This window comes from Eucyclogobius newberryi, unplaced genomic scaffold (assembly GCF_026437365.1).
Source record: "Eucyclogobius newberryi isolate DKJ021-1_F unplaced genomic scaffold, fEucNew1.0.hap1 SCAF_11, whole genome shotgun sequence".
Taxonomy (NCBI): Eukaryota; Metazoa; Chordata; class Actinopteri; order Gobiiformes; family Gobiidae; genus Eucyclogobius; species Eucyclogobius newberryi.
In genome coordinates this window covers 21,669,832-21,692,461 of record NW_027315735.1, presented here as the reverse complement: position 1 = coordinate 21,692,461, position 22,630 = coordinate 21,669,832, and the positions used below count along the sequence as shown (strand labels likewise).

At 39.9% G+C, this 22,630-nt stretch overlaps 1 protein-coding gene across 2 annotated transcripts in view; it reads right to left on the bottom strand.

Annotated features, from left to right (window-relative positions):
• The window catches only part of flt4 (fms related receptor tyrosine kinase 4), a 41,254-nt gene that overhangs the window by 8,657 nt on the left and 9,967 nt on the right, over positions 1 to 22,630 (bottom strand). For both annotated transcript variants that reach the window (XM_072437938.1, XM_072437929.1), the window contains exons 2-14: positions 16,167 to 16,263; positions 14,762 to 15,039; positions 12,635 to 12,768; positions 12,388 to 12,547; positions 10,168 to 10,307; positions 9,401 to 9,572; positions 8,744 to 8,861; positions 8,481 to 8,665; positions 7,495 to 7,654; positions 2,131 to 2,266; positions 1,359 to 1,467; positions 758 to 1,099; positions 170 to 316 (exon numbers count right to left, since the gene is read on the bottom strand). In XM_072437938.1, coding sequence (XP_072294039.1) covers positions 170 to 316; positions 758 to 1,099; positions 1,359 to 1,467; positions 2,131 to 2,266; positions 7,495 to 7,654; positions 8,481 to 8,665; positions 8,744 to 8,861; positions 9,401 to 9,572; positions 10,168 to 10,307; positions 12,388 to 12,547; positions 12,635 to 12,768; positions 14,762 to 15,039; positions 16,167 to 16,263 — 2,178 coding nt within the window. The remainder of the gene's footprint in view (positions 1 to 169; positions 317 to 757; positions 1,100 to 1,358; positions 1,468 to 2,130; positions 2,267 to 7,494; positions 7,655 to 8,480; positions 8,666 to 8,743; positions 8,862 to 9,400; positions 9,573 to 10,167; positions 10,308 to 12,387; positions 12,548 to 12,634; positions 12,769 to 14,761; positions 15,040 to 16,166; positions 16,264 to 22,630) is intronic.

Genomic DNA, 22,630 nt, shown 5'->3' with positions numbered 1-22,630 from the left:
ACTGAACTTTCATCCTGACTGATCTGGGAACTGAATGAGATCTATACCCATCGATCAATGTGAACCAACTTTCTATAGGTGCCCTGGTGTGCTCCCTGTCTGTTTGGGCTGCTGGTGGGTGGCAGCACCGTTGCACAGATGCATGACAGCTGAGTGGGCGTATATGCACCTGACATTTGGTGAAGAGGCTGATTGTCTTTAAACCAGGAGAGTAGCGGCAAAGGTCTGCCCTCCACGTCACACTCCATTCGCAGGGACTCGGTCACATTCACAGTCTGGTTAGTGAGGCTGCGCCTGTACTGTGGCGCCTCCAGAGCTGCACATGAAAGAACAGCATAGTTTTAAAATAGGAAATAAAAACCTTAAACCTTATGTCATGTTGCTCAGTGAAAGGTGTCATAATGTGTGTGCCCAGGGAGAGAGTGTGATTGTAGAAAGGCCAAAAATCAAGAATTCCTATTAAATGCCTATACATCCTATTTTCCCTCAAGGCAAATATACAGTGAGCGGCTCACAACATGAAAGGCAAAATGTGTTTGTGGATTTGAGCCCTTGGGCGTCCTGTAGCCCTGTTTTCTGTCCCTACATGTTGATCAAATCCAACCAAGGGAGTGAATAGACTGCTGCGTTGGCCCTGTTTGTAAGTGTGTATTTTTACTTTTGTTATTTTCAGTCAAAACAAAGACTAGACCTGTGGAAGCGCTGCAAGGGGTCGCGTTTCCTGCTATAATTAGTTCCTATTCTTTTTTGGCTTCACCTTTTACAGAGATGTATCTAAACAAGCAATGCTTGTCTCCAGTGCGTCGGCTCTGAGCTTCACAGACGTAATGGCCCTCATCCCTCAGCAGGATGGAGGCAATTGTGTGGTCCAGGAACCAGCTGTTGGATGGTGCCTGAAAGGAGAGCTGCCCGTGGAGCATGTCGGCGTAGAGGTGCACGCTCCGGCAGTCGAGCTCTTGTGGGAGGGCCTGAGGGTCAAGGCGGTACCACTGCAGCCGCTCGTAGGTGTAGTTGTCGGCGCTGCAGCACAGAGACACACGGTCCTGCTCCTGAGGACTCTCAGAGGGCAACACGCTCACACTGAAGCCTTCAGGGACAGCTGGGGGAGTTTGAAGAGAAGACGTCAAAAAGAATAGGGCATACTTCAAAATGATTGTATTAATGGTGACAAATGTTGGCTAGCACGGACTAATGTGCAAAAGAGCCTTTCAGACATTGTCCTCCAATAAGGCTCTGTGGTGCAAGCTACTTTTGAAGGAGCAATAATTCTTCAATCAAAGGACAACTATTAGCAACAGTTGACCATGTGACAACACTGACCGGGGTTAAAATCTCCCAGTCTTTGAAGCTGTACTTACTCGTCACATAGAAGTAGATGAGTCGCTCGTCTTTGCCCACTTGGTTCTCAGCAGTGCACTTGTACATGACTGAAACAGTGGCATTTTGAATATGCAGCCTGCTGACAATCTGTGAGGTAAGAGGAGAAATAGAACACATACAACTATTTGTTGGAAAACAAACACATTTTTAAAAGTCTCTTTTGTGGTAATCCACAGTGAGCTGACTTGGCCCAGATTTTTTTCTGACAGGCTAAAAAGAAGCTTAGACACTCAGGTGGGACTGAAAAACACAGGGACGTGTTCAGTTGTGTTTCCACTCCAACTTGAGCTTTAAAGTATAATAATGCAATGGTATGGTGCTTATAGAATATAACATAAAGAACAATACAGAAACAGTAGTTCTAAATTTAAGGGTAACATTAATGTTCTGGACAATAACTGATATTACGGATCAAGTTTTGTCAGAAGTTATTTTCATGTTATAAAATGAATACTACATTATTATGGTCTAATCCCTAAAGTACTCACAAATGTATTATCCTGATACTCACACAACACATACACATTTGTATCTGAAACAATCTAAATCTAACATCTGAAAACAAGGTAGGGCGACAGGTTACTTGGAAGTAAATATACTTTGTATCTATTTCTCTTTATCATATTCAAAACATAAGACTACTTCTAGTTTTAATGCATCTGACTTAAGCAAACATTATTCTTTATAGATACTTATAAGAGTTAATGAGAGAAAATGTGTTGTAACAAAAGTTAAATGGACTATGTTTACCTTTTGTCTGCCATCAACAACTTCAATGGATGTTTCAACGGACTCGATCTGATTCCCTGTGTTTTCAGGATTGACATACTGCCAGTTCTGACAGTCGGCTGTCCCACCGCTGCGGCCCGTCCCGTCTGCTCGGCCCCTGGAGAGACACAGACACAGCACTGACATGTGGGCCCCCCTTTGACATGCACGGCACAAGCGGCAACAATAGGCAGAATTTCAGAAGCATGTCAAATCAGACATCCCGGGGTTTTATTATATTCTTTTTTGCTCATTTAGAAATTCTTATTTTTGTATTTGATATCCAACCAGCAGCTCTCATCCAACACCGAGACAATTATGCTAAGAAGAGCGTTGGGGACTAATGAAAGTAACTACGGCAATTTCCATCATGAAGCGCCATATAGTGCCAACATCAGAGCAAAACTAATGAGACGTGAAACAGGATTTTCCTTTTGATTTTGGTTTTGAAGGCTCAAACTTGCATTAGCAGCAGGTAGGGTCAAAGTCATCCCACAGGCCTCAGAGGAAAAAGTTCAAATGACAGAATAAACAAAGGCAAATATTTAAAACACTCATTTTAGCGCCGTACAATAATGATAAGTACTTTATATAAAACGATAGGACGCATGTGGATAGTGTAGTGACGTCTTTAATAATGCATGTCATGTCAAAATGTTGAGTATTTAATTATTGATAAAGTGTGGTTTAGTAGAATATTAACAGCCAAACTTTTGAGCCATGGAAGTCAGCAGATGGAAAAGTTGTTATGAAATTCATAAGCCAGTCAAAAACAAATTTCACTCAGTCTTTCACTTTGCTAAAACAGACATTAAATGGCTTTGACACCTTAGTGGCATACTAAATGTAAATATAAAATCAGTTTAGAAATCTCCTGTCAAACAGCGTTATAAGGTTTTTGGTTTAAGCAAGATCACCGCTAATAAAAGAGCGGCGGGTGTTGTACAGTGTAAAATGAAGCCTTAATGTGGCTTTTGAACCACAAAGACCTAAGCGTCCCACAGTCAAATCTAATTAGAAGCAATATTGAATGACAAGAAACTAGTGTTTTTTTTTATTTATTTGGCACATTTTCTGAAACTTTTGTTTACTTTACAACTATTCATTGAATCACAAACCAGTTCAGAGTATCAAAACTTAGAACACTCTTGTAAAAGGGTCACTTTGTGGTTAAAATACAAACAATAATCAGATGCATAAACTTGTCTAACCATCATCAAGACACAGCCCAGACAAAGCTAAACCATCATTAGTTTTGTGCTGTAAAGGAGCTCTTTCACATTGTTATTGTTGTTTGGAAGTGAGGTATACGGTGCAAATAAGTGTCTAATATTACACAAACCATTTAAGAAACAAAAGACTTGGCAGACGATTGCGCCTCTGCATCAAAACCTGGTTTAGACATGTTTTCAGTACAGAAGTGTTTACATTGGGATTTCTACTGCTTCTATAGATTGATTATATACTGACTTCATATTGTAACTGTGTGTCGTGTGTCTGTCTTTGATCAAACATTTTGGATCAGAAAGTGCAGTATTTTCGATGGACAAACTGTAGCGCATGCAAAGTGTGTTACATTGGCAATCTGTGTTTAAATCAATCAATTGCTTTGTGTCAATGGAATAGAAGAAATATATATATACATACGACACTAGTGCAAAAAGTAAGTGATAGAAAATCTGGACAGTCATATCAAGTAATAATATTTGTAACAGAACATCTTTTGAATAGTCAAATGTCCTTGGACAAATAGAAAAGATTCAGAAGAAGCAGCTTTTGCCGTGTACAAGTCTCACTACTGCTCCACTCAAAAGACAGTGATACAAACCTCATTTGTCTGTGCAATAATTTGATATTATTATATTAAGAATGAATTCAGTGTGTTATAAAACAATTCTCTATTTTGTGATGGGAGTCTGGCTTGTATTCATTTCCTCTGCCCTCTTCAAAGGTTGACGACAGAAAATGTCTTCAGGTAAGAATAATGAAGGTTGCTGCACAGTAGATGGATATTGAATCAAAACGAAACACACAAAGGACCAGAACATAATTATTCCTCTGTGTAGTTGTCCTGGGGGTCCACTATATAACACCCCAGTGATAGATTTTGATGAAGAGAAATGAGAGGAGAGTGAACCCGCGGCCATCCATAGGCATAATGTATATCTAGTGCATGTAGGTATAGGAATACTCAGGTGGTATCTCCGCAATCCAAACATAATGGTAACTAAAAACAATAACCGTAACAATTTAAGAAAAAAATTAAGTATTTTTTTTTCATTCTTTAGTCCAAAAGATACACCAAATGTAAAGTACTTTTTTAACTGGCTGTTTTAGTCACATTCACTTGATGCTGAAGGGACATGTCTTCATAATGCTCCTTTTCAGGCATGTGTACTATTCTGAAGGTAACGTACACATGGAAGAAAATGCATTGAATAATTGATCGTTTCATGTCGTCATTCATTGGGTGAACGGTGGCAAAGGTCGTCATTCATTGGGTGCACGGTGGCAAAGGCGGTTAGCGCTCTTGCCTCCCAAGAAGGAGATCATGGGTTTGATTCCCGTACCAGACCAACATCACATGATCTCTCTGGGTGGAGTGTTACCGTGGGTTATCTCCGGGTTCTCCGGCTTCCTCCCACCGTCCAAAGACATGCATGTGTTAGGTAAGATTGGCAACTCTAAATTAGCCCTAGTTAATGAATGTGAGAGTGAACTCTCTGTGTTAACCCTGCAACGAGTTGGCCACTGTCCAGGGTGTACCCCGCCTAAGGCCCGAAGTCACAGGGATAGGCTCCAGTCACCCGCGATCCCGAAAGGGAACAAACGGTAAAAATGGATGGATGTTGTCATTCAGAAAATTTTATTTGATTAAGTTTTCCACAAACATAAGGAATAGTAAAGTGTTTAAATATATCAAATATTAAATACTTCACGGTCATTTGGTTGAGTGTTGTCACGATACTAACATTTCAAACTCAATACTAAGAAAAGTACTTGATTCTAACCCAATACTGGTTTTGATACCACAAGGATAATTAAAATGTGCTTTTTTCGGTCAAGGGTTTAGACAATTAGACATTTTCAACATAAAACAATAGTAATTTCTTTATTAAACTTTGTGACTCAAGATCAATTTATCACTGGTCATGAAAGGTCAAAATGTGTTCCATTACTAGTTTTAGTATTGATTAGTATCTGATTTTTGATACTTTTGACAATAATCGTGACACTAAATGCTATATTGTGAATCCCTACATAAATATGCCGTCGTTTATGTTTGAGGAGAAATGCCTACATGAGAAAGAGCTTCCACCGTGATAAAAAAAAGGAATCGATAAAGAATAAGCCAAGCTGCAACAGGCGCAAATTGACACGACATGGACGGTAGCCTGGAAGGGACAATTTTCCACCATCTGTAATTTCTGCTACTGCTCTCTTTTTTTTTTGTATCTTGGATCTGTTCGTCTTCAAGCTTGTCCACTCCTCTGCATGTGTCGGGCGATAGGTAATATTACACGCCGCTTCAGAGCTATTATCTGATCAACAGTCGAGTAACTACTGAAGCACAAGAAGGTGCACTTGAACGTTGTCTTCTACACACACAAAAAACACTGCTCAGTTCATGTAAGTGGGGCATAACATGTAAACCCTTGAAAATCATTGGATACGCTGTGGAAACGCACAATCCTGTCTCAATTGCATCATCGTAGGTGCATTTCCACTGTGGGAGTCACATTGTATGATTTTTGAATAATTTATTTATATGTTGTTGCTGCAAATACGTTTTTGAACATTTGCCAATCAGCAAGAATTGTCACTCTCATAGAGCTGTTAGTCTGCCTTTAAAAAGTCCCCCTCCGCTCCACTAATCTAAATGAGTAGTACCTGTTTGAACTCGTTAGCTGCATAAAGACCTCTCCACCCCACAATCAGTCAGACTACACTACTAACTACACACCAAAGAGCTGCCAAAAGACACCAGAGACTAAATGTTAGAACGCCACAAGGTTGAAAAGGGCTACAGGGGAATTTGAAAAAATATCAACTGTTGGAGTAAGTATGAGAAAATGGAAGAGGCTAAAGATGACAACCCCCCTCGGACTGGGGTTCCATGCAACATCTCACCTCATGGGGTCAGAACTACACGGGAGGAGCTGGACAATGACCTGAAGAGAGCTGGGCCAGTTTCAAAGGTTACTAACGCTAATACACTACACCGTCATGGTTTAAAATCATACATCACACTGAAGGTTCCCCTGCTTAAGTCAGCACATGTCCAGGCCCGTCGGACGTTTAGCAATGATCGATCATCCAGGAGTCATGTGGTCAGATGAGACCAAAACATAACTTTTTGGTATAAACTACACTTGCTGTGTTTGGAGGAAGAAGGATGAGAACCATTCCAAGAACATCATCCCTACTGTGAAGCATGGGGGGGAAACATCATGCTTTGGCTGCACTGTATTAAGGAGAGAATGAATGAGGCAATGTATTGCAAGATTTTAGGCAACAACCTCCTTCCCTCAGTCAGAGCATTGAAGATGGGTCTTGGCTTCCAATATAACAATGATCCGAAGCACACAGCAAGGATAACCAAGGAGTGGCTACGTAAGAAGCAAATCAAGATTCTGGAGTGGCCAAGCCAGTCTACAGACCTAAATCCAATAGAAAATCTTTGGAGGGAGCTGAAACTCTGTATTGCTCTGCGACAGCCCGAAACCAGACAGAGCTGTGTGAAGCAGTGGGCAAAAACCTCTACTGCAGAGTGTGCAAACCTGGTCAAGAACTACAGGAAATGTTTAACCCGATTTTGTCAGGTGTTCAAATACTAATACAAATACTAATACGATTATTAGTATTTTTTAGATTCTGTCTCTCACAGTGGAAATGTACCTACAATGAACATTTCAGACCCCTCCATAATTTCTAACTTGCAAAATCGCACAGTGCTCAAATACTTACTTTCCTCACTGTATTTTGTTTTAACTGAACCGTCTGTTTCGAGCTATATAAAAAAAATCAATATAGTTATGATTCCTTTTGCATTAAGTATATAACATTTTGTACCACTATACACTAATAGACAACAGTAGTTCACCACCACGTGCAGAGTGAATGAATAATACAATGTGAAGCACCTTCACAGCACAAAATCTCTATATAATCAGTCTGCATTATATAACAATGAACTGAAACAACCCTGTACGTTTTTCAATTCACAATTATCTTTTATATAAAGAACCAATTGCCTAGACGTGTCCAAGGGGATAAAAAAATATCTGTGGCCATGTCTATAACAGCCCTGGAGTACATGGAGCTGCTTTGAGTGAGTCTCCTTACATGTCGCTGCTGTTGAGGACACAGGGGCCCCAGTCTCTCCACTGCCAGCTCAAAGAGGGAGCAGGGAGTCCAAAGGCAGTGCAGGTGAGGATGTGGCTGCTGCCCCTGGGGTAAGGACTCGACGGCTCTGCCACCTCTTTTTCATGGATCTGAGGGACCACTGGAAGAGAACCAACAACAACAATGGTGTGGATTTAATCAAGAAGGGATTCAATCAAATATAGTTGGCTTATATATGGAGCCAGGAGCAAGAATACCAGAATGTATGACGTATTGTGTTGAATCTTGATTATTATAATTTATTTGTTTTAATTTTTTTGAGGCAACTGCTGTTTGGACTTTGGATTTTAGAAAAACCCTTTTAATGTGCATTATTTGAATTTCTCATCCGTAAAAAGGTGTCTTGGCCTCTCTAGGTGGGTGGAGAGTCCTTGGGGAGGCGCTCTATCTTGGGCCCTTGTTTACAAGTGAGGGAAGGATGGAGCGTGAGATTGAAAGGGGGAATGGTGCAGCGTCTGCAGTGTAGCGGTCACGGCATCAGAGTGTTGTGGTGAAGAAGGAGCTGAGTCTAAAGACAAAGATTTATCAGCCAATCTAAGTTTCTACCCTCACCTATGGTCATGAGCTTTGGGTAGTGACAAAGGACAAGGTCGCAGATACAAGCGGTCGAAATGAGTTTCCTCTACAAAGTGACTGGGCGCTCCCTTAGAGATAAGGTGAGGCGCTCGGAGTAGAGCCGCTGCTCAGGCATCTGTTCCACCGGGGCCCGCGGAAGACACAGGACACATTGGAGGGATTATGTCTCTCTGTGTGTGTGTGTGTCATGGTGTCAATAATCATGAATAATAGTTGAATCGCAATATTGCAATGCTTCAACATGTGACATATTTCAAAACAGAGTGAGAATAAGATAAAGTTTAGATCCTCATATGACATCATCCATCGTTTGTGTTGCGTTTGAACTTTTCTGCAATGAAAGTTCTTACCATTGACAACCAGTGTAATATTAAGTCTTCGCTCCAGTCCAGCTGCACTGTTCCTCAGCACCACCGTGTACAGCCCGGCATCCTCTCGACACACATCTCTGATCTCCAAGGCATGTTTTGGATGTATCCTTATCCTTTTTATCTTGAACTCAGGACGCAGATTTATTGACTTTCCGTCTTTATACCTAGACACAAAAATCAACAAAATAACTGCTGACCACTGCTCAAGACGTTCGATTAGTGAAAGCACATACAAATCTTACCACTTTGTTTCAGGGGCCGGGTGGGCGGACACATTCACATTTATCTTTATAGACTTCTGACCCGCAGTTACCTCAACGACAGGGCCAATTCTGTAGCTCAGGTTGATAAATGGCTTTTCTGCAAAATAAACACCGTTGCTTGAACAAGACAATTGCTTTGAAACTGCTTGTTGAAACTTCCAATTCAAAGCACACTTTTCTTCCTTACTGTCCATACAGTGACAGTAACACAGTTCACAATGGTTTGCTGGCTGTCTAAGTTTGTTACAGCACATTGTTTGAACCGACTAAGCGTAATATAAAATTGAAACATATGAGATGTTATGAATCACAATTGATGCAACTGCAAACTGTAAGTACACCATAGCAAATATGAGCATCTTCAAAAAGGATTATCCCGATGAAAGTTTGAATAGCATTCATTAGACACAGAGAAAACTGTTATGGACCATTAAAGGCTAACACTTATAAACACACATTCATCTTTCTTTCATTTAAATGGATGTTTTGGACACGAAAGGTCTGAGTATGTCTTCAGCACATGATTTGGCAGTTTATCCGACATGAGAAGCCATGGTAACAAACCAGTTCGACTGTGCATCCCTGACACCCAGCAACCAAATCATCTCTTTGGATATGTTGTGCATGTGAACTTACCGTGCACAGTGACATGCATAATCTGTGTTTCAGTGGATTCCATGGTGGTGACATTACAGACATATGCTCCAGTGTCATTCGCGCTCACACTGGGGATGGTCAGGATGCTGGCGGCTTCTGTGGCGTGGGACAAGGCTTCTCTGTGCGGCTGGATGTTCACCACACTGTTTGACTGCAGAGAAGATAATATTGTGTTTTTTACAGAGCAACAGAGAATCCTCACGACTTAAATTGACCTAACTTTACTATATTAATCTTGACATCTCTGACACCAAGGGCACAATGAAAATAAACAACATTCAAACACAATTTCATAAATAATATAATACTCTGTGCAACCACTTCTCAAAACTAAACAGAGCTAGACAATCAATAGGAAAGAAGGAATTATTCACATTCGCATTGCAAGGCCCATAACCGCAGTTAATAGGCAGTAATAAAGGGTAATAATAAATGACATGTTCATTATGAATTACAGTAAGTCTTCGTTCATGCTTTGTTAAGGTGAATTAAGTGAAAAGAACACTTTAAATAATTTAAATCCCTCCTCTGGGAGATAATTTGTCATAAACTTAATGCTGCTCAATATCTACATTCAGTTTTGTAATAATGTATAATGTTGTATTAGTAATGTAGTGTATTAATAATTTGTGTTTTAAAGCCTTTAAAGATTCAGAACAGAGTTTGGTTTAAATTGATCTTAAAAGTCAAACAATCTAGGTCTAAAAACTAAAGCAAGTTAGTTAGTTAGTTAGTTAGTTGGCTACCTCTGCGCCCGGGTATGCCCACTTGATGTCGACCCCGGTGTTGAACTCGACCAGCGTGGTGCAGTTCAGGGTGAGTGTCTCCCCCACCAATAGCTCCACGGGATCCTCAGGAAACAGCTTCACGTCGTAAACCTTACTTCCTGTCCCGGGTAGAAAGGGGGAGGACAAAATATGAGTGAAGGGGACAGTGAAAAGGGTCACAGTGACATCGTCAGCACTTTTTCCTTCCTCTCAACACTGCAGGAAATGGGTTGCCTTTTTGGACATGGGAAACTACTATAAACTGTCTGTCACTCCATTTCCCCTTCCGTGTGGCTGTATACCAGAAGAGGAAATTAAAGGGGGAGGGGGCGGACTAGGGATTTCAGATAACAGTTTAAAAGCATTTGATAGTGGCAGTGGTGTGTCTATTTAAAAAAAAAACATGAAAAACATGTTCCTCTGCAGTGTCTCTGTGGCAAGCTGTGTGATAAGTTTAAATGGTCCATTAGCTTCTTACTCTCCCCCTTTCTTCTCTGAGTGATGCGGCTGTTACTTTTGGCCCGGCAGCGCTGAGTATAAGTTTCCCTCCAAAGTGAGAGGTGAACGATCACACGCACCAGCAACAAAAGAGCACACACAAGGTCCTTTAAAGTTCAATAGCAATTTACGCCTCTAGGAACCATTTCTACCATTTATATAGCTCCTAATTATGCCCTGATTCCCTTGTCTCTTTGGCTTTTTTGTCTAACTTTATTATGATAATAATTCAAGCAGTCCTATTAAAAACGTCTACAACTTAATGGAGGCAGTTCTTTAACCTGTCATTGCTTATTGTAATTACTTTATTGACTCCATGTTGTATTAATTATCCTTTTTTTCAGATTTACTTTCCTGATATTAAACCTAAAGGTGCTGGTGCATTGTGTAATATTTCTGCTGGAGGGTGCACCACCTGCTTGCCTGATGTTGTTGCATTGCCATGTTTCACAGTATGGCATTAAGGAGGAGTCGCCACAAGGTCAAGTAACAGGTCAGTTTAGTGGCGACAAACATGTAGCACACCTTTGTTATGAAAATGCATGTAATATTATTTTAAGACTTCCAGGAAAAAGAAAGTATCCTATTTTACTGCATAATAGATTTTTTTTCAATTTCACAAATGTTCCTTTGCCAGATACTGAAGAATACCCCAGGGGAACGCTGGGTCAAGGAGTTTTCTGAAGAACAGTTAAAGGACTGCAAGGACAGAAAGAACAGAACATGTCACAAGTACCTATTCACGTCACCTCAGGGAACTCTTTACAGCCAAAGTGCGTGACTTGAAGACAGCTGGAGCATGCAGAGAATTCCCACTGTGCTAGCATCCATGGCTCAAACTAAAATATGTCATTTTCTCTCATACATTTTTGATCTATTGTACAGCCTGCTGTTTCTTGTACAGTTTTAATTACAGTACTCTCTGAAATATATGTTTGGATCACAGTAAATGCCCCGCTCATGCTGGGAGTGGATGACCTTCTGTTACTTCACCTTGGTTGTTGTAAGGACTATATAGAAAAGGTATTGTATTTGGCTTAAAATAAATCTTTTACCTTGTTTTGCAACCTGATCCATGTTTCAGGGTGCAGTGCAAAATAAACACACTGAGATTTTCTTATAAAATGACAAAACATTTTGGCACAGTTCCATTGTCCAAAAATACTGGATGGAAATCAACAAGGCAATGCAGACTGTTTTCAATACCACCATCCAATTATGGAACAATGTATTTGGGCCTCATAACCCCCACCATGGACACATCTTAGAACATACTCCTGGCAGCTCAAAAGAAGTCCATCACAAAGAAATGGATGTCACAAACTGCTCAGATGATTAAGGATCGGACTGACATCAAAACCGACCTGTGCAGAAAGGGGAAAAATGACATCTGGACTCTGGATTTGAATAAGAACAAATTTGACAAACAATGGACAAAATGTGACTTTTATTCTGAAACCCCTTATTCTCTCATTTTATTTTTTACTTGTATTCTCTCTGTGTTTCTGTGTTTTATAGTTTAATGTTTATTTTTGTTGTTTTGAGGTTCTAAATCCATAAACAAAATAAAGGAAATATAAAGGAGAGGAAATTACTCAGTTTAGCAGGCCACAGAGTTGAAAATGTGTTTCATGTGTTTGGATTAATTATTATTATTATTTTTAAGTTTTAGTACTTGTGCAAAGGAAAGCAATGACTCACCAGTATTATGAATGAGGAAGGCCACTTGGTATTCTTTACCATTAAGTGTCGCCTCACACACGACTCCGAGCACTATCGGATTGTCGACCACATGTCTGGGAACAGTCCATCCAAGTTTGTTGTTCCATTTCATGTCGGCTTTCTCCAGAGGGGTGGGATACTGCAGAGACACACACATATAATGGCTTTGTCAGTCTTCTAAGGGATTCTGTTCAGAAAGAGTGGCTCAAGTGTTAGAGGCACAAACCGTATGCAGGGTCACATTGAGATCAGGGACGGTGACCAGACATGGCACAGTGACATGACTGGAGTGTCGGGTAATTAATAAGGTCTCCAGATTGGAGTTTTGACCAGCTCTCATGAGGAAGGGCTGCTCCGGGTCTGAAGAGAAAGTACAGCATTAGAAACCATATTCACTATACTGTCCTGTCTAATAAAAATCCTTGATAAAAAAAAAAAAGACAAAATACCAGCACATGGACGAATAGATGACATCAGTTTGCATCATCGGCGGTCCAGACCAAAGTGACTGAGGGTGTATCTGAGTCTCAAAGTGGTGCAAATACAATACTCTTCCACAAAATGTCATTGTTTAACCTGCCTCTAATGAGGTTGTTATGCACCTTTTAGCATCCCGCAGATCAGGGCCTGGCTTGAACCAAACCAACTCCCTGAACTCAACCTCCAGATGCCGCATAACGAGCATCGGATCATAACCGTTTCTCTGCATGATGATGATGATGATCGTAACATGAAATACAGCTCTCCAAGCAGATTGTTTTCAACTGCTGTGGGAGTAGATAGACCTGGTTTAATTCTCTCTGTGGCGTTTGGCTCATGCTATCTGCAGCTGAAAACATACCACCTGTGTTTTATCCTCCGCACCATCACCTGCCTCTCTCGGCTGGGCTTTGGCAAGAATCGCAGCTAATGTGGCTTTTATTCACATTGCAGTGGTTATCTTGTGAACCTGGTATTCCCACAGCCCATAACAAAATGGCTTATCTTCAACCTCCCAGTCAATATACTGACTATTATAAGGCAGCCAATGATGAATGTTCACAGACAAACTGCTCGCTTCTCTTCTTATTTATTATTCCACCATTGATAAGCCCTGTTATTTTCCTTACAGCACCACTCTCTCAGCTATCACTTCAAACTCCTATAAGTCAAACAATAGCCTCCATGAACAGCTTACATGTCAAGCTGGAGTTGGTCTGAATACACGGCGGTGGCAGAAATAATAAGCAATCTTTTTACAATTTATTTTCCCTCGTAATAAATCACTAAAGCTGAGATATTACAGGTTGCAGTGGATTGGGAATGTCAGGCCCGAGGCGCATCAGGGACATATGATTGTCTGTGGGAGTCTGCGTGTTGTGTTTGAGCGCCAAAGGGGGGAAATCCAGTGGGTTCCTGTCCAGCTCCCACACTGGCTCAGCATCGTTTGGCCCGCCTCAGATAAAATCCCTGCTGCTACGTTAAATTATTTTGGCTCCTTGTCAAAAAGATAAACGGTCAGTTCACTTGAATAAACTGTTCAGAAGGATTACCCAAAAAGACAATCATAGCCCTCACTTGCTCTTTTGATTTGCCTTCAACGCACAGACATGGTGATTTTCGCAGACAAAAAGCAAGTTGAAATATGTTTCTATGGATACTCAAATTGAAAATAAATGTGTGACAACATTACTTTTTCTGTGGAAAAACTTGGAAAACTCAATGACAATGAACGGAATAGGATTAACAAAGCGGAGCTCCTCGTTCTCAGAATATTACAAATGTGAATATCAAAAATATTTGAAGTGCTCATCTTCTGAAGATGTCACCCTGGCAAGTGAACAGCTATCTTTAGGAATATTGCAATAGCTGCTTTAATGCTGAAGTAATAACCAGACGAGACAGTTTGGATTCTAGCGTTGTGGCTGTCTTGCCAAGAGTACAAAAAAGCTGGGAAAGAAATTAAAGTCTGGTTCCACAAAGACAGGAGATCAATAGCTTTGTAGTTTCACAAGTTGCATTTAGACTGAAAATGTCTCTGCAGAGACATTCATACAAAAGACATAAATAACGTTTGTTGCATGGAATGTAGAGTCCTGTCAAACTGAGAAATGTCACCTTTATGTAGATCAATGGTTTTGGAAAAAGGGACTGTTGTTGTCAAGGCTTTAATGTCACCGGCAAAACTTTGTGTGTTTGTGATAGCCAAATTCTGTTCTAATGACACATTTTGATTGACACTAAAACAATAATAATAAAAAAATGAATAAAATACAATACAACCAAGTTAAAGGTTGCACAAAATTCATAACAGTCAGGTTTTGCCGCCTGTAATGTGAGACTATTGAAGTATTTTACCCATTTTCGGTCTCACCTCGGATGAAAGCGTAAACACTGACAGCTGTGGTCCCGTCAGCGATGGCTTTGACGTTGGTGTAGTAGCAGCGGTAGTAGCCCGTGTCTTTGGCCTGGGCGCCCCTCAGGACCAGCCTTTTGCAGAAGGGGCGTCCCGGCTGGCCCTCACATTCGCTGACCACTGCTCCCCTCTGCCTCTGGGGAGCGCTGGAGGGCAGTTGTTGCGCCTGCCAGATGTTCAACTCCTGTGCCACCAGCGTCTGATCGGGCCATGTCCACGCCAGGGTATGCTGTCCTCTACATATTGTCAAAAGTTCCAAAACATGTATATTTCAAAACTTCAATAAGAGCTGAGGAGTAAAGTACATCTACAAGTTAAAGTGCAAAGGTAAGGATTAAAAAAGGAGGCAAAGTGATGATTATGGTGTTGGATTGAGACATTTCAGGCCTTAAAGTTGTCTTATCTTTATGGAGGCTTTCAAATATGCACATTTGATGCCATTTTTGAAACCATCCTATTGCAGTGTATCATTGTGAATGTACAGAACTTTTCACTGACTTTTTATACCTGAATTTGGCCAGAGTATGTCTTGTGTCCTTTTGAATTTAAACCCTCAGACTGATGTAACATTTTTATGGTATGAAAGCTGCTGACGAAAGTATATTATGACCTGTGGGGAATAGACACATTCCCATTACCCATCATATAAACTCAGTTACAGGTTGCCATGTGAACCCCTCAGCAGTGTGAGCGAAATCATAATGTCTGTTCCGCAAAATGAGAGCTGCACTTTCACCACCTGCCCCTTGCTTAAATGTCCATATTATAGACATGCCGAATAGTGATGATGGAAAATGGCATGTGAGATTAGTGACTATCTGAGCAGAAAAACTAGGAGAGGCCGTACTGGGTCCAAAACCATCAGGATCGCTCCAAAGACAGCAGGCTTGAGTACCACAAAGAAAATAGCAAAGTGAGTGACGGCTTGGCAGCACTGAGCGAAGATTTCACAAGAATATAAGATGCTTACTTTAATCATTTATGACACAGGCTAAGACAAGGACAATGATGGCTTTGTTCTCAATTTGTAAGGAGCTATCTTGTTTTAAGCAAGAGTGAGAAATTAAGCTTTCCAATGATGAGCTGCATGCCCAGGAACGCACTGCCGTTGTGTCACAGTAATGAAAGATTGAGATAATGTTATTGTGTTTGGTTTATCAGTGAATATTTAACTGAAGCTCCTGGATGTGTTAACCGAATTCGCAGTGAACTATAAAATTTGACTTTGACTCACTTTCAGTTTCTATAAACAGCTGGAAATAACACGTCTAAGAAACAGCTACTAAACAGATAAGTATTTCTCAGGCGACTGTATGACCTAACATGATTAAATAAACCATTACAACCAGTGTTTACATTGTACCTGCATGTTATTCTGAGTGTTTCAAAAACCGGGATCACAAGGTCGTCTTTGGGGATGTCGAGGGAAGGTGGAGTCATAGAAAATCCAATTACCAAACCTGAAATACACAGAATAAAGTTAAACATTTGTAGGATGTTTATAATCCTTATATATCTAGAACAGCAGGTATGAGCTTATAGTGCAAAAAGGCACTGTGACCTAGCACTGTTAAAACACTATCATGGCTAAACCACAAGACATTGCTAGATCATTTATCTAAAGCACCTTTTTCTGACCATTTTGTTTAACTGACAGTTTCAACCACAGCCTTCTTCAGAGTGTCACATGATGTTGCTGGAGCAAACATCATTAGGACAGAGGACAACAAACACAGAAGGCACTCGGAATACAGAAATTAACTCGAGGGATTGTAAACCGGGACGAGGGGGCCTTTTTACTCTGCCACACCTGGGATACTGAAGTTGGACTGCAGATGGCGCTGTCATCCTGCCTCTACCGTAAAAAGACAGCATCAGCAACAAGACACATCACAGCAACAACACTCTTGTGAGTGAGCAGTCCAAACAGTCAGGTAAACAAACAAACTCTGGTCTAAAAAATTATGTTTTAAATAAATTGTCATTAAACTTTCTCCTCAAATAAAACTCTATTTGGCCTTTTGTTAGAGGTACCGTCATTTGCAGACAAGGGCTCAATATGTCCAGTGTCTGTTATTATTACAAACCCACTCCTCCCTCTGGATATTATTCACATTCATAGATTCCACATCCACTTCTATGATTTATAGTGTCGGCAGGACTGACATCACTGTGGATGAGCAGAGACTGTCAAGAACAAAACGAATTGGCCTAAGATGCTACGAGACACATCTTTCCTTCAAGGGAAAATATTTTACATCCTCACCAAAATTCTTCTAAAATGTCACTACAACCCAGCATAACCCTTAACTTTTAGTAACAAACAACTTAATGTGTTTGAAATGAGAAACATCCACACGTCTTTAAGCTCTAAAAGACAACAGGAAATCTCTTCTGACTCTCTCCAGGGCTGTGTAATTTTGTTTTTGCCTGCCAATTTTCACTCGCCCAGAGCTTTGGACGGCCGTGATTGTCGATCACACAAAGCAAGGTGAGTGTGCTATAAATATTCAGGCATGTTTAGAGAGAAAGTCATTGATTCCCGAGGTTTTCTTCACAACCGATAAACAACAAAAGGACACACTGACATTTTGATTGTAACAAAATCCAAATAAGCTAAATTTTTAGACCTGAGACCTTTTAGAATTTAATGGAATAGAATTGTTGAAAGAAATGTATTTTGAAAAACATTGGTGATGGAAACTTTGAAAAACAACATTTGGTCTTAAGATGACTCTGAAAGTGCAGATTTTGTTTCCCTGTGCCCCATATGGTCACAAATCATTGCCCTATATACCTCCTCACAGGAGAACTATAAGTTTAATAGGTTGAAAATAACTTGAAGTCGACTGCTGTCAATTTTCTGTCACAGTGTTACATGACGCTGCGCTAATCACAGTGACACAAAACAAACATGTTGAAAGGAAAAGCTCCTTGAATTACTCACAGCTTGACTCTCAGCAGGACATTCCTTCCTAACTTTTCTGCTCCCTTTAACATTGTCCCGAAGGTGATGTACAGTTTTCTCAACATATTGTGTGAGTCCAGATGTGAACCTGTCCCCAGCTCCAGTCCCATCCACCACTCTCACGCCAGCAGCAAAAGTAAACATGTGGGCAGCGGCGTGGAAACACAAAAAACAAGATTAGCACGAGTGAGAAAAGGGATAAGGAAGCACCACAAAGTTAGAGCTGTCAGACTTTAGTCGTTAAGCTGATGAATCGGCCGGTGGTGTTTTAGTCGACCTAAATTCATCTTAATCAACGAATTATTTGAATTAGATTATAAGGATTTATATAGGACAACAACAAAACAAGAAAAAGACGCACGGAATGAGTGACGATTAGAGAATGTAGAGTTTAAGGTCGTTCACATTTGCACATTCACCACAATGGGATAACAATTGGGACTAAACCAGGACTAGAACAGGACCAAACCAAGTCCACATCGGGACTAAAATCTCAATTCAAGACTAAATAACACCAAGCATGGACACAAAATTCCTTTTGACATATGAAGACACCGTTTTCTCGTACTTTTCTCTATAAATTGTCATTTTTGCATAAACCCGTGATGTGATTCTAGTGATTATAGTCTAGTGCAATATGTGTCAGATAAATGTTTAGATCATGCCATTATACTGAAAGCTTTTGAAAGCTTTTGCCAATTGTATGCTTTAGTTAATGCCACTTTAGTCAACTAATTGATCGGCAGAGCATGTCATTGACCAAGAAGTCAAATACAGCCCTAAAAAGCATAGTAAGACATGAGCCCTGGCACCAATTAAATATATATTTTTAAACTCTTTTAAACCATCTGGTTTGAATTGGTAAAATTGGCTAAATTTGGCGCGCTAAAGGTGCACTCTGAATCAGCTTTATATGCTCGCCCTTTCCCTTTGATGGTACTATTTAAAAGTTGCCATGTATGAAAGAAATCCCACAATCAGTCACTCAGTCACTTCAATAGGAGTCTGTATAAAGCACACATTAACCACTGAAAGTGAAATAGTGTGTGTCATCACAAAGCTGACTGCAATTTCATTTCAATCATTTGGAATCATAATGATTCGAAGCGGTTTAGCAGATAGAATCTTTAGTTTTTTTAATGATTGTATTTGCTATTGTGATGTCTCCTCATAATGAATTCAATTGACATCAGAATCAGAAAAGGTTTATTGCCATTGTCACTGAACACAATTCACAAACATAGGAACTCGCTTTGGTGATTCGGTGCAACATAAAACAATGAACAATGATAAAACAAGATAGACATAGATACACGTATTAAGAAGACTCCCTTTGCATTGTATATAAGGGGTGGACCATATTGACAAGTCTATATATTTTTAGAGTATCACAATAACAAAGACAATATTAAGTCAAACCAACTGAAACGTGATAAAACATGTTTTTGAATATATTAGTTGAGGTTTAAATGTCGGACAAAATGCCCCCTCCTTTCACCATTCAGACCTCCATATGCCTCACACACATCTCCTGCAAACATAAGAGTCTGAAGCACAACAAACACACGATATGCAAAATATACTATTGCCTAGTATTACATATAGGTGAAAACATTTGATTCTAGCCTTTGATGTGGCTGCTGCGTAGAGCGCCTGCCCGTCCCTCTGTCCCACGTGTCTCTGTCAAACCCACTGATTATCGGCTCGTTTAGGTAAATCTCATACATTTGCGTGGCCCTTTTATGACGTTTCGGGGGCGTGGATAGGGCAGGATGTGACGTGGGTTCACGTAGGCTGAGTGTTTTATATGTGTATGTATTATGTATTATATATAAGCCTTTAGTTGCCGCTTACACTACGCACTTGCTCAACTAAATGTCTACTATAGAGAGGCCCCTGACTTTCCCTGGATCCATAATGCCATGCTGTGGAACGAGCATCTCTCCTTTATTACGTTTTATTACAATCTTTTGACCTCGTTATCCTCAACATTAGTTTACACAAAGCTGCATTTTGATTCCTGCATGTTTGAGTAATCCTGTATTGTAGGCTTGAGTGCTCAGAAAATTCTTCTCCCTATCCCGGCCCACATCTCTGGCCTTAGATGGGATTATTTGAAAAATTAAGACTCCGAGTGCTACATGTTGGGTTCTAAAATGTGACATTGCCCCTTTTCAAAATTATTATTATTATTATTATTATTATTATCCAAATTATTATTCAAAAATAAAAACATGGAACTGAAAATAATATAATGGACCTGTTTCTATTACTAAGCCATTTTAGGTCAATATTGCGGTTTACAATGAACAAAATGTAGAATGATGATCTACTTATGTCGTATACTAAGTACCTGGGAAAAAAGGATAAAAGTAATGATTGATTATCTCCCTGTTTCCATTTTTGTGACAAAGAACAAGATCCTATCATGCATGGGATAGTTAGTTACCCTATGAGCGAGCTGACATCAGTGGTTATGCAGTAGATTCACGGAGGGCGATTAAAATCCTGTACTGTCTGCAGATGGTGGGAGGTATAGCTGGGTTACCTGAGAACGCTTACCTATAAACAAACCCTGCATTTCAAAGTGTGTCTGTTTTGAAAAATGGCCCAGGACGTGCCAAGCAGATGAATAATGTGTAATATGCTTTCCCTGTCTGAAGGATGTCCGTTCTGACTGTGGAGCTCTGAGGTTAAATAGTTGATGGACGCCTCTCGCACAATCGCTTCAGTAATCGCGCGTTGATAGACAGCATGCAAATTGTGAATCCATGTGAAATGTCAGGACTGATCGAGATGAGGAAGCGGAATCCGGAGAGCACCTGTAGGAATAAGAAGATGGAGATTTGGCTGACGTGATGTGTCCATGGCGCGCTGTGAAAGATTGAGCAATTTGTCTGTCTGTGTAGCTGATGTGGGGCACACTGAAGAGCATAGACACATCTCCAACATTATTCACAGTGATTTGCTTTGAGACAGAGCTGTGTGGGTCCTGTTGGCTTTTCTCATTATAGGGTGTGGGATGAAGTGCACTCCTAAAGTGCACTGTGTCACTTTTTAGTGGTCCATGAAGATGTTATTGCTATTATTACTATTATTAATATTATTATTTATCTAGTATTTATTCAATTACAAGTGTTTTTTTTTTTTTTTAAATGCCTGGTCCTGACACCTGCTTGTTCCATGGTGATGGAAAAGTTCAATACATATTGTGAAACCTTTCAGCAAAGCTTAAGGTAGTTCAGGTGTTAAAAATGCATCTATTGAACCAGAAACAATAACAGATATATATATGATATATAAACTACACATATGTTCCTTTAGTAAGTCTTTTTACAGTCCACAATCCACACTCTTGTGCTGGATCCAACAGTAACTAGGATTTGTTCCAAAATGATTCATCCTAACCTATTACTGACCTTTCATGCTGTAATAATTAAGTCACTTTTATTTGACATTCATTTTTCACACCGGCCTTAACTTTTGGCTCGCCTTCACATGACTAAGGGCCAAAACACCCACTGACTCCACAGCAGCTGATTGATGAGTTTTGCAGCGGGATCTCACTGCGCTCCACTGTACCAAGGGCAAACTTGTTTAGCGTGTGCTTGTCTATATGGCCATATGGTTATAATATATCAAGTCAAAGTCACCGTTTTGAATCTGTGAGACAGCGGACAGCGGGGCGTGTCTGTAGTGTAAATGGGCTGTGAATAATTTTCATATCATTAATTGAAGCATGTCGTGCTGTCAAATGAAATGTAAAATACACAGTCTTCAATATAGCGTCATGTAAAGTGACAGGCAAAGAAAAGCAAACAGTTGAATTCACTGCGGCCCTCCGCTGATAGCATATCTGGTCCCATAATAAATGTGGTGACCTTTTGGGCTTCTTGTATCATGACAGATGTGTGCGTTGTCATGCCTGGTGCCTCTCTGTGAGAACATTTATCTTAATAGGCATTGAACAGCGAGGACTCAGAGGAATGTATCTCGTAAGGTCAGCTTTTCTGTAATGTAGATGGCCAGTGAACCTGTACCGCTGCGCACCCTTTATAACACTCATTATAACACTCATTATAAGATATAAAAAGGAGGTGACATTTTTAAAATTAAGGAGTAGAATTTTTTCAGAAAATAATTTTCAGTCACTGCAACTTCAAATTCAATTCTGGTGTTAGTTTCAAAAAAGCATCAATTATAACTCAACAGAAAAGTATGCTTTTGCCGCATAGCTGCAATTTACAAAGGCATTTCAAAGAAAGGTCAGTAATGTAAGGATGAATGTATTAGTGGATCTGAAGTGCTGCATTTGTACAGACAGTGGCACAAGGAACTGTTGAACTTAATGAGGACAAACTGAGATTGTGAGCGAGGAGTGATATATCAAAAGTTATATATTAACTTGTATGTTTTGTTTTTTTTTAAGATAGGTGCATAGTTCAAAGTCAAATATAATGTTTTTTTCAAATATACAAACAAGGGTATAAAGGGATAATTTTGCACTGTTGTGAATACATTTACAGATATTTCACACTTTGTCTGATAATTAATTCATCGTTTAATATGTTTAAACACATGTTTAAAATACACTGTATGTTCTTGAGAAATAGACTATAAATACATTTTAAACTTGATTTCGCTACAAAGGAATAGACTCACCTCTCAATACTGATACCACATACCGGTGAAAACTTGTCTTCTTAGGTCAAGGTTTTAGACCATTTTTAACACAAAATAATATACTTTCTTTATGTTTCCATGTGAGTTCTGGCAGAGGCCAAGCTCAAGAGCATTCTGAAATAGTTTACATAGTTTATATTTTTTACAGTTAAAGGACATTTTTTTTTATTATTAAT